The 15822-nt window shown below is 39.4% G+C and overlaps 3 protein-coding genes across 3 annotated transcripts; 2 read left to right on the forward strand and 1 right to left on the reverse strand.

The window, feature by feature from the left end:
* Nucleotides 1–371: 371 nt before the first annotated feature.
* LOC5513379 (homocysteine-responsive endoplasmic reticulum-resident ubiquitin-like domain member 2 protein) lies at nt 372–7135 on the forward strand. Its single transcript, XM_001633592.3, has 8 exons — nt 372–894; nt 1011–1088; nt 1855–1941; nt 2220–2353; nt 2602–2781; nt 4004–4386; nt 5600–5667; nt 5819–7135. The coding sequence occupies exons 1-8, from the start codon at nt 748–750 to the stop codon at nt 6008–6010; spliced, it is 1269 nt and encodes a 422-aa protein (XP_001633642.3). The 5' UTR covers nt 372–747; the 3' UTR covers nt 6011–7135.
* Nucleotides 7136–7385: 250 nt separating this feature from the next.
* LOC116618832 lies at nt 7386–9513 on the forward strand. The gene is made up of 2 exons (XM_032382960.2): nt 7386–7673; nt 9023–9513. The coding sequence occupies exons 1-2, from the start codon at nt 7649–7651 to the stop codon at nt 9388–9390; spliced, it is 393 nt and encodes a 130-aa protein (XP_032238851.2). The 5' UTR covers nt 7386–7648; the 3' UTR covers nt 9391–9513.
* Nucleotides 9514–9983: 470 nt separating this feature from the next.
* Nucleotides 9984–14681, reverse strand: LOC5513419 (transcription and mRNA export factor ENY2). The gene is made up of 5 exons (XM_001633638.3): nt 14421–14681; nt 14261–14335; nt 12961–13031; nt 12445–12519; nt 9984–10605 (listed from the first exon to the last, which is right to left on the reverse strand). Exons 1-5 carry the CDS (start codon nt 14429–14431, stop codon nt 10535–10537), a joined length of 303 nt encoding a protein of 100 aa, XP_001633688.1. The 5' UTR covers nt 14432–14681; the 3' UTR covers nt 9984–10534.
* Between the last annotated feature and the right edge of the window lie 1141 nt (nt 14682–15822).

Raw genomic sequence — 15822 nt, forward strand, 5'->3', positions numbered from 1 at the left:
GGCTAGGCCAATCCTGGGAACGCGCCTGCGGTATCGGTGCGTTAGCTAAAGCTTGTGCGACGGATACAGGATTTTTAGGGAGTGGGCTTTGGCATAAGATGGCGGGGGAGTGGGGATGAGGGATGCAAACCGAAACATATTATCTCATAGTGGGATGGTAACCCAACACAACTCTCTCTTATAGATCCGCCACTGTGAAATTAGTCAATATACAATCAAGCACAGAAAAAATGCGAAATGGGTTTGTAATCATCAAATCGTATCCACTAGTGCATCGGGATAGTAGCTCGGATAACACAACGGAACTTGACCGGTTTTTTAAACACGAGTGCGTCGCAAACAAGGAACATTTATGCCAAATTATTCGGATATTCGTGTTTTATTATCAGAAGTTTGCCTTATAATCCCTGTTGCGCAAGAGTTCGCCCAAAAACCATTCAGTTGATGGAGTGAGAGAAGCGAAAGTTCGAAAGAATTTTTCTCAAAACATTTAGAACACTGGCCACTCGATTCGCAGGCTGCAGTCGATCCCTTTTACTACTGGTTATCTGGTCATTTCCTGAGAGCAGACCTTTTGGAGTGCCCGCAAAGTACGCTGGATCCACGAGGATGTTCTTGAGAGCTGTCCTCTCTATTTTCTGACGTTATTATGAGCGCGCATTGCCTGTCGGGACTAACCAACCAGCAATCGCCACGGCGAGTCACGTGATTAGAGTGTTATTTCATTGCATCACAACACACACCAACATGGCGGCCATCGATTTGAGCAGTTCTGTTACACTGGTCGTAAAAACTCCAAATAAAATGATAGACGACGTACAAATAAGCTGTGCCCTAGACTGGACTGTTGAGAAGCTAAAGAAGCATCTATCCGACGTTTACCCAAGCAAACCGGTGAGTTTAGAATGTTTTGCGCGAGGAAAATTGAATCTGAAGATTCTCTTTCGCCTTCGAACGTTTTCCTTCCTCGTTATGTTATTAATATCCTCCATTTTTTATTCTCCTTGTAGACCAGCAAACAACAGCGATTAATTTACTCTGGACAACTTCTTCTGGACCACCAAACGATAAAGGAATTTTTACGAGAGGTAAGATATTTTACCGGTTCCGCTTTCCTGTAATCGAAATATTCTTAAAGTATAACAAAGACACCCTGTTCTTTAAAAAAATTTTAAGATATTTGGAAATTTCTCGAATATTTAATCTCATTTACATACTGTAGCTGCCAATATAATTTGTTGGGTCTGGTGTAGTTTTTGTGGGAATAACCTGCAATAAAAACAATATTAAAAACAATATTTTGCGAGGTTATTGTTAATCAAATTTGCAATGAAAAGACGTTTTCGTTTTCCTTTCTCACGTTTGAAAGAGATTTCGCTTGTTATTGTGGTATTTTTACAATTCTCAATTCCATGGGCTGATAGGTATACGTGTAAATTATTGAGCTAGGCTGCTTGGTCGTGTATAAATACAGGAACAAACAGAAAAAACAAAAAAACACTTATAAAATGAATGATGGAAAAATGATGTGACTGAGTCAAAATTCTTAGAGCAATTCTAGATTGAAAAGGTTTATTTATAATAACTATTAGATGATGACTATCAGGAGTTTTATTCTTACTGTGAGTGAAGTTGTTATTGTGAACTATGAAGCATTTTGTATTTGACAGGTTCATCATATTTAGGATATCAACTAGCTTTTATTCCCTAGGTTTTAAGCAATAAACGATTGTTAATGTATAAAATAAAATAAAATCCTGTATACATCTTCAACTGAAGTGCATTTCTGTTCTGTTTGTTATGGTAAAGATTAGATGCAATATATTTTTTATACATCTTGTGTGTGTCGTGCAGCCCATTGAAGGAATGATGCATACAGTTCATCTGGTGTGCCCACCCAGTCCGTCCCATTCCACGCCAACCACACCCACTCCCCCTCTGGTGAGTACCTTACAAGTGTGACACGCTGCCAGGAAGGAAGTTAGCCGATGCACAACAGTTGATTGACAAAACGTTGTTGTCAACCAGCAGGACATTTTTTTGTCCACCAATTGGTGCAGGATACTTTTTTGGCCCTTCTGGCCTTGCAGAATATATATTTTTTTTCAAAAAAGCACACCCACCTCAAAAGTCAAATGGTCGGCCCCTTACAGTAACTTAGTGGTTACAATCTTTTATTGCCAAGACCTGTTTTCATTTCCCCCCTTGCTGTGTTTCAGTCCCAGCCAAGCCCTGCATCTTCAGCCACTCCTACCAGAGTTCCAGATTCGACCTCTCCCACCCCAGCTCAAGCTGACGGTTTGCGCCATAGAGGAACACCCATGCAGACTCCATCTCCATTCAATTATCCCTTGTAAGGGATTGTGTCATCCTAGCTCCTACCCTAAAAGCCCATTTACAATTTTGACAATAGCACGACACCAGCCACATTTCTTATCATGTGTGTTAACATCTTCCGAACTTGTGATGATTTTGACATCATCTATCAATTTTATTACAGGCAATAAAAGCATGCATGAAATTTTATTAGGACTATCCTATTAATTACTAACCCTTGTGCCAATCAACAAATTTTTGCTCATTCTTAATTTCCTTTCCCAGTCCTCAGATGTGGAATATGAACAGTCCTCCATTTACCCCACCACAGGGGTACCCCTCCCCAGGGTACATGAGCCAGCAGCAGTGGATGCAGCATCTACATCAGATGCAGCAGCAGTATCAGCAACAGATGGCGGCAGGGAGGGTGCCACCACACCCGTTTATGTTCATGCCTCATAACATGTATGTATGGGCACTACTTAGACCAAGTTGCAATATGCTTCAGACAGACATTTTAATTTACCTTTATACCTGGACATTTATCTTTATCTATTTCATACATATTCAGTCACCACACAATAACTACCTTATTACATTTAATTTTTGCGCCACTTTAATTTCGCGAGTTTCGCGATTTTTTAAGAATTGCCAAAATAAAGTGACGCAAAAGTTAGGATGCACGAAACTTGAGAACACAAGAAGCCTTTGGGGGAATATTGGCCGTTTAATAAGCTTTATGGAAACACCTTGTCTATTTAGTCTTCTAATGTACATATAGTACGGTAAGGGGTTGAGTTGGATTTGTATTTAGAGATTTTTATCTTTTTGTAACAAATCGTTTCAGTTTTGATTATTACAGCACATTTTAATTCCACTTGTTTTGCTTGATTCTATAATCCCAAATTTGCAAAATCGCGAAAATAAAGTGATCTGGTTTTTACGATTAGGAAAAAGGAAAACTGCCAAGTGTCACAAAATATCGTCATCTCAAAATGGTGTTATAAGGTGTTAGTGTTATAAGGTGTTAGTGTTATAAGGTGTTAGTGTTATAAGGTGTTAGTGTTATAAGGTGTTGGTGTTATAAGGTGTTGGTGTTATAAGGTGTTGGTGTTATAAGGTGTTGGTGTTATAAGGTGTTGGTGTTATAAGGTGTTAGTGTTATAAGGTGTTAGTGTTATAAGGTGTTGGTGTTATAAGGTGTTGGTGTTATAAGGTGTTGGTGTTATAAGGTGTTGGTGTTATAAGGTGTTGGTGTTATAAGGTGTTGGTGTTATAAGGTGTTGGTGTTATAAGGTGTTAGTGTTATAAGGTGTTAGTGTTATAAGGTGTTAGTGTTATAAGGTGTTAGTGTTATAAGGTGTTAGTGTTATAAGGTGCTAGTGTTATAAGGTGCTAGTGTTATAAGGTGTTAGTGTTATAAGGTGTTAGTGTTATAAGGTGTTAGTGTTATAAGGTGTTAGTGTTATAAGGTGTTAGTGTTATAAGGTAATAGTCTATTATTGTCATGTAGTGGAACCATGGAATATAAAATATGGTTTTACTTATCAGGACTGTGTTTTTCTGAGCAGAAATGGCTGAGAACTAGTCATAGAAAGTGCATTTGAGCTAACAGGGAGCTCTGCCTTCAGAGTTCGAGTTTAAGTATTCCAGTACCCAACAATTGACTTATTTTTTTACCATTCAGGGGATTGCCACAGATGCATTTCATGCAACACCCACAGCACGTGGGGCTCACGTTTGCCACCCCACCCTCCCCAACCACACCTCCTGTCAACCAGCAACTTCCCCAACAACAGGCACCACCTCCACCACCACCAGCAGACCAAGGGAATGAAGAAGTGCGGATGAATGCTGGAGGGGGGGTTGCAAATGATGACGACGAAGAGAACCTCAATAATGACTGGCTGGACAAAGTGTATACACTGTGCAGAGTGGGCATATTGCTTAGTATAGTGTGGTTCTACTCAAGTACCGGACGGTTCCTTACTCTTATAGCCCTGCTGGCGTTGATTTACATGTACCAGTGGGGGGTATTCAGGTGGCTGACACAGAACAGGAATGCACCAGGTATGCATCACACGCCTTTGATATTTATACCATTTAGTCTTGTTCCATTTTTAACTTGCAATAATTATGGATAAGCTGTTGTGAATTACCAGATCTCACTATCTCAACCGGCGTCATGGACACTTAATAATAGCCCAATTTCTAGTTCCACTATGACCGCTGGACTTACAGACTAAGGACGCATAAATACAGTGTAAGCCTCGACTTGAGGCAAATTTCATGCGCATACCAGCGAGAATCCTCTGGAACTTGGAATAAAACAATGCAAAAACCTGTGAATACTTCATGATCCCGCTGGTATTTGCAATCGATTCAATTGAAACCGAGGCTTGCACTGTATTTATGCGTCCTCAGTGCCTATGACCAGCAGGCACAGTGGAACTCGAAACTGGACTATTGCATTTATTGTGGTTGCATACTTGTTCATGAACGTACAGTAATAGGAGACTTGCACTAACAGTAACTTTTTTTGTTGGCAAACTAACTTGTGTAGGATTATAGCTGCAAAGTAATCAGAACAAAAAGCCAATTATTCAGCGCTTATGAATAAACAAGAAAGTTTCTTTATTAGAAAAACGCTTATTTGCTTTTAAAGATTTTATTTTTCCGTCATTCTATGGCACATTCGTTTCTGTGTTTATTTTAGCTTGAATTTGCCACTCAATAAGTCACATGTGCAAGTTGCCTATTACAAATTGAAGAGCATAGTAATTCCCAGTGATCCTTGTGTGGTCTACCTTGTATGTAATAACACAGTGAGGTCTACTCACCAATGCAGACTACCTTATTTAAGTAATGCTAGCATATTTTTAAGCTGAGAATCAAAAACTCTTCCATGTGGGTTGATGAAGATTTCTGCTCAGCAGTTGTATAACTAACATGAATGAGTTATCTCTTAGCCTAGTGCGAACTAGTGACATAACGACATGGGCGTGAGCACTCTGTTTAGCCCGACATAACAACATGGACAGAATGACATAAGTCCATAATGTCCATGTCTTTATGTCAGGTTGATGTCAAAATGTCAAACCATACACACTTGAACATAAGAAGATAAGAGTGTGTGCACCTATGTCGTTATATAACTATTGTGCACTAGGCATTAGAGCTCTTTTAACTTATTATGTTATTATGTCGGGGAATGGGATTTTTATGTGTACAGATGTTGACCAGCCGGTTCTGATTTCAAATCGTTTCTCTCTTGTTGATGTAGCAAGGGTCAATCGTCAAGAGGTGTTTGTCCCTCCCCTAGAGGCACAGGCAGATCCGCCACAAGCACAGGTAAAAAAATCCAGACCATTCAGAATACATTCATGAGAGACCTTTTGTTCAATATTAGAGGCTAAAAAAGGCTTGGATTTAGCTTCCAATGCTTTTCCATAGCATTTTATCGCCTTTTCTTAATCATAGACAATTCTGTTGTTATTGACAGGGAGATGCTAATCCTGGGCAGGATAATGCTGAGACCCCAGAGGGGAGGGGTGCAGAAACAACAGATGGGGAACAGCCTGCCCCACCCCCTCCCCCTCAAGGCCCATCTGCTTTCACCATTGCTCTTAATTTTGTCAGCACTTTCTTCACCTCACTTATCCCTCAGACCAATGACGCCATTCCTGGAAACTAAATCCACAGTTATACCAGGAAATTGATAGACAAATCTGTAAATTCATACCATTATTGCAACAGTCAATAGCAGCAGTATAGGCTGTGTTAATAAGTCGAACATGACTTGTGGCTTGCCCTATACAGGTACACAGAAATGGTAGGAAATCAAGCCCACTACCTCAAACAATCTAAATGAATTCGTCATTTTCTGCTGTAATAGTAAGAAAATAGATAGAAAAAAGTTATCCTGACAAGTTATTTTTCCCAATAACAATAGTATGCACAGGTATTCAAAAAAGTCAGGATGGTTAGGTAATGTAAAACCGTTACACTCATGGTTAATAATGGGGTTTAATTGTAGATAGGATGTTTACTGACATACTTCATTCCAAGGGAAACATTTTCAAAATATTAATTGTATATCTGGGGTGAATGACTAGTATCGTTAATCCCATAGCTAGATGTGTGGTTTGCAAACAATATTTTTCTAGTATATAATGTAAATAGAAGTACAGACATCGAAATGACCAAATTATATAGCTATACATTATAGTCCTGTACATGCTTTTTGGCATGTATAGGACTATTTTAGATTCTATATATTACAATAACTCCTAGGTTTTCACAGCAGACGCATTTATGAAACTGCCCTTAGTATGATTCCCCCTCGCGTTATATTTTCCCGGGGATATGTGAAACAAACGATCGCCAATGGATAAAGCTTGGGGCTTCCCCAAGAAGTTATGGATAGGAAATATTAGTGGTCTTATTCTAAGACGTTGACCGGCTGATAACTGAATTAGCAAAGTATTCCACGCAAAGGAAAGCTAGCAGATAGTAAACGTCTCAAGTCAAACACAGTGGTACGACCTCTATAAAGCGACCACCCTCGGGACCATGAAAGGTGACCGCTTAATAGAAGTTACCCGCTTTAGTAAGACATTGATATTTTGGGACCAAGAGTTGGCCACTAATAAAGGTTGCTACCACTGTCCTCTAGAATGAAATTGATATTTAGAGAATTGGCCGCTTGATAAGGCTGGTTGCTTAATGGGTGGTCGTTTGGGAATACGCTGTAATGTTAGAAGATCAAAATTAATAGGGTTGGAAAAAATAAACTTTCTTTTTGTGTCTAACGAAAAAAGAGCCGGTTATTTCACTATATGACAAAAATAAATATTTTAAAAAATGAGTTACTTTCCCCTTAAGCTTAGTGGTCTTGATCCCCCCATACGTTATAATGGCGATACGGTATAGCCCGTGGGTACACCCCTTGAAAAAAAACTCACGAAACTCACAAGCAGTAGAGGAGATTATGGTTATGATGATGATGATGATGCAAGAAATGTCATAATGGATTGTGATGTTGACGATGCTGTCGTCACACTTTCTGCGATGGTGGCACGGAAATGAGAGTAAAGTCTCGGCCATGGTACACCCCCGCTCTTCCTACAAACGTGACCAAACCATCCCGTATGCCCATCGCTAGCTCGAGGATGAGGAGATGGTCTGAAGCGATGTAGATAGCATTATCACATGACCATAACCGTGCGTTACGTGATGTCTGTTCTGCGTTAAAAGCACTTCAGCATCCAGTAGGTTAATCCGCCTTACGTCGCAAATAATTATCCACTGGGATAATCAACCCATCATCATTATGTCGTCCCGACTTTACGGTGTGGGTAAGTTAATGAATTCTTTAATGGATACTTAATAGACCAGCCAAAAACCGTTAGTAAGAGAGGGCGTTATTTTAATTTAAGCTTATTCAATTACATAGCGTTAAACCCTAAACCAGAAGTCTACGGGTCGCAACCGGCGTTTCGTCGCATTAATTTAGAGCAGTATGAAGTTGATAGCTGAATCTGTTTGACCAAAGATCAAATTTGAGGAAAGAGAAACTATTCACACCATATGTCGTAATTATATTAATTTCTGCGTAAACAAATTGAATATACTGCTAATAGGAGAATTGTGTATGATTACCGTAAAGTACCATTGTAATTCAGATTCAGACTAGCTGCTCACGAAACATAATTATATATAATACATGTCGGAAGGAGCGATCATATAGGGCGTAATATCAAAATAGTGTCAACATGACATTTAGTTATGGTTCAGCTTTTTTTTAAATAGGGACGATTTGGCATTATTTTATTGCGTTTGTGCTGGGGACTTAGTGATCCGTGACCCTAAAGAACAGTAGCACTAAAAAGCAGGCTACCTTGGCAGAGAGGATATGCTCGCTCAGGCAAGACGTAAATGTTGAACCAGCTCCTCCGTAGCAGGAAGTAGGGCACTGGGGACAACCCCCCCCCCCCCCCCCCCAATATTTTCAAAAATTATAACGAAATTACCGGAAGGGGCGTGGCTGTGCCCCCAAATATTTCCTCTATGTATCTGTATTGTGCTCCCCCCAGCAATAATTCGAGGCCTGCTACGTCACTGTAATTAACAAAATAACACAGTCCAATGGCTTGTACTGCCCTAAGGCGGCTTAGTACTTCCTTTACGTTCCCTTCGGGACTCGAAGATATGTAAGACTCGCCTGTTCCAAGTTCTAGGCTGATTTTTGGGTTGAGTGGGGTAGGGGATGCGTCTTTAATGTTCCCCATTAAATGTCCAAATAGTACGGATACTGCATCTAGTAATCTGGGCTATTTGAGTTCAGTGGGTTCCTTGATTCGAGAGAAAAAATGTAAAGAATTCGACAAAAAGCGCTTGACATCATCGTAGAGGCGTCATGTAGAATTCAAGCATAACCCGCAGATCTTTCCCTGCGATTTTATATGTTGCTTCTAACGTAGATCGCATTCGCGTCATTTCTCTATAGTCGCTATAACACTCTTGAGCTTGTTTTAGGAACCGTCCATGATTTTAAAGGAGGAGGCCTCTGAATGACAAAAGGGAGGACCCCCTGAAAAAAATATCCATTGACCAAAAGCGGGAAGGGCTTGAATCTTTAAAAAAAAGATTTGAATATTTTTATAAATAAATAAATAAATGAACTTTCTCTTACATCTTTCCGCAGATATAGAAGACATAGAAGAGCTAGAGATTCGGGTTGTCGGATCTAACACCACCATAAATAAGCAGCAACTCACCGATATCCTCACATCGGACAAGTTACCCTCACACGGGTTCACCTGCGACCACACCCGGAAAAGATACGCTGTCCTGAAGGAGGTACCATTTATACAGGTGGCCGAGGTGGAGGATGAGATAAAGGACCTGTTTCCAGGGACCTTTGCAAGGAGCTGCCTGAAGACCCTTAGGAAGGAGGGGCTACGTAACGACCTGGGTACTAAGAGCTGTACGGTGGGATTCGAGATGACGGCTGTTGATTGGACTAAAGATAAACTGTATAGCGTGACCGCTGTATTGAGAGTTGTAATGTGAAAGCGACTGTCGCCATGGAGACTTTTGTAGTACTAAATTAAATGTCATAACATGAAGGAAATAGTTTTCACAATAATAAAAAAGACAGTTTATTTATAGCAATAAAAAGGAGGTTATCGATGACATGGGGGTCAAGGCTCATAAGAATCCAGGACAACAAATATAGTAGCAAATCTGGACACCCAGTCTTTTTCACGTCTAGTTAATCCTGAGCTTAGAGAATCCATTAGCAGCAAGTATCCTTATTCAGTACTACCAGTACCTAGAAACAAACAAACTATATAGTACTTGTCTCTGGACACACCCAAGCACTTATCAGTCTACCAACGCCCAAATTTAGAAAATCAACTGGCATCAGTATCCAGACAAACTCCAATGTGGCTATCAAAGTCACCCCATTATATTTTTGTTTTTAGGATTTCTTATAGCCAGAGTATCAGGCGATAATATATGTTTTTTTAAATTGGAGAGGAAGAAATAAAATGGTATTATATACTTCACAAGGGGCCTAACATTCATGCTAGATTTCGTAGAAATCAATAGAAATCCCTTAACAAAACGACTTTCAGTTCAAAATCGTATTAAAAAAGCTCTCAAATAAATAGATCTTTATTAATGCACTTCTTACAAAACTATACAATATACAAAACAATGGAGATGCGAATGTATCGAACGACAAAATAAGCATTTTAACTGCAAAAGAAATTAATTTTTGTTTGAATGACAAGATTTGTAAAACTAAAATAATCTATTAGAACAACAAATATCCAAGAGGGTAAAATATATATTACAGCTCAAAGGTAATCGCAGTGGCTAATTCCAGGAAAATAGTATTTTTAATATGCTATGTCTAAGGTGATATTGATAACTTAAGGAAGAAATGATACTGTTTTTATTCCCTCACTTCCAAGACAGCAGAAGTTTCAAAGCATAGAGGGACGTTTGATGTAGTAGTTTCTATTGCACCTGAGGTACCCCCTTCACCAAAGACAGTATAAGGTCAAAGCATAGAGGGAGCTTTGATATAGTAGCTTCTATTGCACCTTAGGTACTCCCTTCACCAAAGACAGTATAAGGTCAAAGCATAAAGGGAGGTATGTATGACTAGAAATATGGTCTTTTGATCTAATGTCTCTGGTTTTCATTATTGCTTCTCAGCAAGGAACTGGCGAATTCTCTGCAACAGCTCTCTCTTTACTTCATCTGGGACAAGAGCTGTGGAGAAGACAAGTGTTATGGGGATTCCCTCACAAAAATGCTGTGGAGAGCTCAAGTGTTATGGGGATTCCCTCACAATAATGCTGGAGAACACAAGTGTTATGGGGATTCCCTCACAATAATGCTGTGGAGAACTCAAATGTTATGGGGATTCCCTCACAATAATGCTGTGGAGAACACAAGTGTTATGGGGATTCCCTCACAATAATGCTGTGGAGAACACAAGTGTTATGGGGATTCCCTCACAATAATGCTGTGGAGAACACAAGTGTTATGGGGATTCCCTCACAATAATGCTGTGGAGAACACAAGTGTTATGGGGATTCCCTCACAATAATGCTGTGGAGAACTCAAGTGTTATGGGGATTCCCTCACAATAATGCTGTGGAGAACTCAAGTGTTATGGGGATTCCCTCACAATAATGCTGGAGAACACAAGTGTTATGGGGATTCCCTCACAATAATGCTGGAGAACACAAGTGTTATGGGGATTCCCTCACATTAATGCTGTGGAGAACTCAAGTGTTATGGGGATTCCCTCACAATAATGCTGGAGAACTCAAGTGTTATGGGGATTCCTTCACAATAATGCTGTGGAGAACTCAAGTGTTATGGGGATTCCCTCACAATAATGTTGTGGAGAACTCAAGCGTTATGGGGATTCCCTCACAATAATGCTGTGGAGAACACAAGCGTTATGGGGATTCCCTCACAATAATGCTGTGGAGAACTCAAGTGTTATGGGGATTCCCTCACAATAATGCTGTGGAGAACTCAAGTGTCATGGGGATTCCCTCACAATAATGTTGTGGAGAACTCAAGTGTTATGGGGATTCCCTCACAATAATGCTGTGGAGAACACAAGTGTTATGGGGATTCCCTCACAATAATGCTGGAGAACACAAGTGTTATGGGGATTCCCTCACAATAATGCTGTGGAGAACACAAGTGTTATGGGGATTCCCTCACAATAATGCTGTGGAGAACACAAGTGTTATGGGGATTCCCTCACAATAATGCTGGAGAACACAAGTGTTATGGGGATTCCCTCACAATAATGCTGGAGAACACAAGTGTTATGGGGATTCCCTCACAATAATGTTGTGGAGAACTCAAGTGTTATGGGGATTCCCTCACAATAATGCTGGAGAACACAAGCGTTATGGGGATTCCCTCACAATAATGCTGTGGAGAACTCAAGTGTTATGGGGATTCCCTCACAATAATGCTGGAGAACACAAGTGTTATGGGGATTCCCTCACAATAATGCTGGAGAACACAAGTGCCGTGGGGATTCCCTCACAATAATGCTGTGGAGAACACAAGTGTTATGGGGATTCCCTCACAATAATGCTGTGGAGAACACAAGTGTTATGGGGATTCCCTCACAATAATGCTGTGGAGAACACAAGTGTTATGGGGATTCCCTCACAATAATGCTGTGGAGAACACAAGTGCCGTGGGGATTTCCTTATAATCATGCTTGTTTTGTGGGGAATATAACAACCTATAACAGAAAGGGGTATTTGTTTTCCTCAGGATTAAAACAAAACCTCACAAAAATAAGCCTACATCCAGGAAAAACAGCTATTAAAAGTCAAAGGTGGACCTCATTGTGCTCCATATTATATACAGCTATTCCCAGAAACATTGCTTAAAAGTATATAGTTAAAAACCTACAAATGCACAATAAGTCTTCCTATCCCCCTCCATGAATTTTTTGCTCCAGCCCCATCCCAATTATTTTTTATTTTAGATCAGCTTCTAATGTTTAGGATCAAGTACATAACAGCTTCAATCAAATCATAATTTGTATAATTTTACAAAACAAATTACCTCTCCCTTTGGGGGTGATCGTCTTAACAAGATCTTCTACTGTAACATTGTCCAGTCCCTTTTGTTTGATGATTTCTAAACAAAACATTTGATGTTTAATTGTTACTTTTCTTGTAAAATAACAATTTGAAATATAAGAGTTTTCTTTTGAAAACTTGGTAAGCAGTATTCAACTTTTATGTGAACAGTGAAAATACATATAAATTAAAACACACTATTAAATTTTTTTTCAAACAAATAAGGTATATTTTGATGCATTCTACAATATGTCATATACAAGGTGTAGACATTTATATTTTTTTGCTCAAATAAGAGGTGTGGTCTCGCAATAGGACACCCAATCAGACCATAGACCAAGTGCCTGGACTACAAGGGGTAAAAATTGCATGACAGTGGAGCAGGAAGTAGGAGATTGCTTTGAGTTCAATTTTCTAGTGAGATATTACTCTACACCCTCACACACGACACATTTTCAACATCACAATCTCGCCGCCCATAAAACGAAGACTAAAATACCTTTACAGTAATCTTTAAGTTGGTCTCTCCAGCCGCATTCTATCAACTTTGTACGCAGTAATTCTTTCAACCTGAAATTATCAACAAAGAACAAACAAAGATGACAAGATTCAACAACATTAAGAAACGTTTTACTACTATGTTGCTTGCATTATCACTATCTTCACTATCTTCATATACGAAGCTAGCGATATTAACCCTTTCACTCCTGGGTACTTTTGAGCAACATTGTAAGAAAAACAGACTGAAAACAGAAACCTCCCCCCTATTTCAAGTCCAACACTACCAGTTAAGCTACCGCTGACCCAAGACGGTATGCCTTGAAGTTTCCAACAATGCACTGCAGTGCCTTTTCTTTCTAGCGACGGCACTGCTACAGCCTGTTGCTTACAACAGTTTTGCTTGTAATTTGCTTTAAAATTACAGCTTTTTCACATCTGGAGAGTGCCTTAGGGCATCATGAAGTCTTTTTGGGCATAATTAATGCTGTGCTTATGGATGTTTGCATGCTGAGGTTGATTCAATGGGATAATTCCTTGTCTGGGCTTCACCAAGTGAGAAAGGAATTTTCTGGTAAATGGCCTCATACTCTCCAATGTGGGCCATCTTTGCTACCCAACCTTATTAAAAAATTGTTTTCAGGCTTATTCTGGGTTCCTTGGACCTGGAAATGTTTTGTTTGGCTTCGGGGCAAAGAGACTTATAAAAAACTGTTATGATTCTGGGGGAGGAGATTGCCCGCCTGTCTGTCAAGGTGTTTCCAAGACTCCCATAATGCAGTGCAGGCATGCAAAATAGGCTGAACATGGTGACTCTCTTCTAATGGAGGTTCTAGCATTGATTATTGTGACTGATTGCTGTAAAATGGGACCTGACGGAGGGCAATAAAGGTACCTATTGGTGACTTGATCTGTGTTTGCTTGTCTCTATTTGTAGTTCGGAATTTTGTGTCTTTTTTGGTAAGAAATGTTTCTAAGTTTAAGCATTTGTTTACGAATTGGTCAGAAATTAAGGTTGATATTTTGACAAAAGACTCAATTCTATTTCATTGCTTAGATGCGCTTTTGAAGGTCGTCTATGCCTTGGATCTATGAGTATCCGGGTCTGGTGATGTTTAGTTTGCATTTTTGACGTTTTGGAGTTGGGCCTATATTTTACAGGCGTCTCAGGGCGTTATGGCAATGAAAGACTTAACACAAATAAATAAGATAATACAAAGAGGATATACAGTCTCGCTACTTTACCGCGAGCTTTAGCCTTGACTATTTCGCCTGGTCGAGGGTCTCACTTTACAAATTACCTCTCTCGTTCACCAGACTCAACTAGAGCTTGATTGATAGATGCCTTCATTTGGGGCTCTCTCTTTATCTTTGTGCTGTGAATAACAGTCAAAATGGAGGTTAGTAGCTGTCTTTGGTTATTTTCGAGGACGTATAAACCAAGAGCGCGATTTTACTTACATGTCCGCCATTTTAGATATGTCGCCACGGACTACCGCTGACCAATGAAGACCAAGACAGGTTTTCTGCGTCGAGTTTTCAGGTGGTACGCCTTTCTCGGTGGTAGATTATTCGCAAGCGGTTGTTTTAGATATACCTCTTTCTAATATGTGTCCCTGTTGCAATGGGCCCCTCCCCTTTCTTGTCCACTAACAGCTAGGTGGAAGTCTCAAGATTTTAGACCCCTTCTGCTTTCCCGCGAGCACCAAATCTCCTGCTTTTTAACGATTTTTATTGCTTCCGAAAAATTATTCTATAGAAAATCGTCATTTTGCCTATTTTCTATTAAAATATTTAAAACAATATCTAACATTATCTATTGTCTAACACCCTACATCTACATCTACATTGTTAATCCACAAAGGGGTTACCATCACTGTGGATATAAATTAATTGTATAAATAATTACATTAATTAATTAATTAACTAAAATAAATAAAAAAAAAATAAAAAAATAAAAAATAAAAATAAATAAATAAATAAAAAATAAAAAACATAAAATAAAATAATAATAGAAATAATAATAATAATAATAAAAACTAAATAATAATACAAATAATAATAAGGCAGAATAAAAAAAGGTGAAATAAAGTAAAAAGATAAAAATCGTTTAAACAGCATTATTGGTATTAATATAATTTTATTAATTTTATTTTATTTTATTCGTTCTCTAAAAATATCTGCACTAGTGGAATCCAGGGTGAGGCGGGGCAGCTTGTTCCATTCTTTTATTGTCCTACAGAAAAACGAGTTCTTATAAGCTTCTGTTCTTGGACATAACTCAATAAATTTATCTGGATGAGAGCTGCGTAATTGGCGGGTGCGTCTATCAATATTGTCTGGTATCTCAAGTGCTGATTTTTTGTTAACAGCCTTGTAAAATAATGTAAGCCTGGCATCCTGGCGCCTTTTAGAGAGAGGGGGCCACTCCAAATCGTTTAGGATGTTTGTGACTGTGCCAGGAGTCCTATCCCAGCAATTTTTAACAAAACGACCCGCCCTCCTTTGAACCTTCTCAATCTGTTTGACGTGTTTCTTCAACCATGGATCCCAGGCAGAGCTGGCATACTCTAAGTGTGGAAGAACGAGCGATTTATAAGCGGCTTCCTTAATGTTCGCTGGGCAGTTGCTTAGGTTGCGCCTAAGAAAACCTAAGGTCTGGCTGGCTTTGGACACTTTGTTGTTTATATGCCAGCTCCAGTCAAGTGTGTTCGAGAGCTCGACGCCTAGGTATGGATGGTGTTCGACTGGTTTAAGGATGTGGTTCATCAATGTGTAGTTAAATACTATAGGTTCCCTATTTCTCGTGACTCTCATGACAAAACATTTTGTTGGGTTAAAGGACATGAGCCATTTCTCTGCC

Source organism: Nematostella vectensis, chromosome 13 (assembly GCF_932526225.1).
Source record: "Nematostella vectensis chromosome 13, jaNemVect1.1, whole genome shotgun sequence".
Lineage (NCBI taxonomy): Eukaryota > Metazoa > Cnidaria > Anthozoa > Actiniaria > Edwardsiidae > Nematostella > Nematostella vectensis.

Bases quoted from the DNA above. Each gene is read 5' to 3' on its own strand.
- LOC5513379 (XM_001633592.3), top strand. From the start codon at position 748: ATGGCGGCCATCGATTTGAGCAGTTCTGTTACACTGGTCGTAAAAACT. The intron at 2,354-2,601 runs GTAAGGGATTGT...TTCCTTTCCCAG, and splicing joins TCTCCATTCAATTATCCCTT to TCCTCAGATGTGGAATATGA. The intron at 2,782-4,003 runs GTATGTATGGGC...TTTACCATTCAG, and splicing joins ATGTTCATGCCTCATAACAT to GGGATTGCCACAGATGCATT.
- LOC5513419 (XM_001633638.3), bottom strand. The intron at 12,520-12,960 runs GTATTTTAGTCT...TGTTTTGTTTAG, and splicing joins ACTTAAAGATTACTGTAAAG to AAATCATCAAACAAAAGGGA. The intron at 10,606-12,444 runs GTAATTTGTTTT...TCTTCTCCACAG, and splicing joins GATCACCCCCAAAGGGAGAG to CTCTTGTCCCAGATGAAGTA.
- LOC116618832 (XM_032382960.2), top strand. From the start codon at position 7,649: ATGTCGTCCCGACTTTACGGTGTGG. The intron at 7,674-9,022 runs GTAAGTTAATGA...ATCTTTCCGCAG, and splicing joins GTCCCGACTTTACGGTGTGG to ATATAGAAGACATAGAAGAG.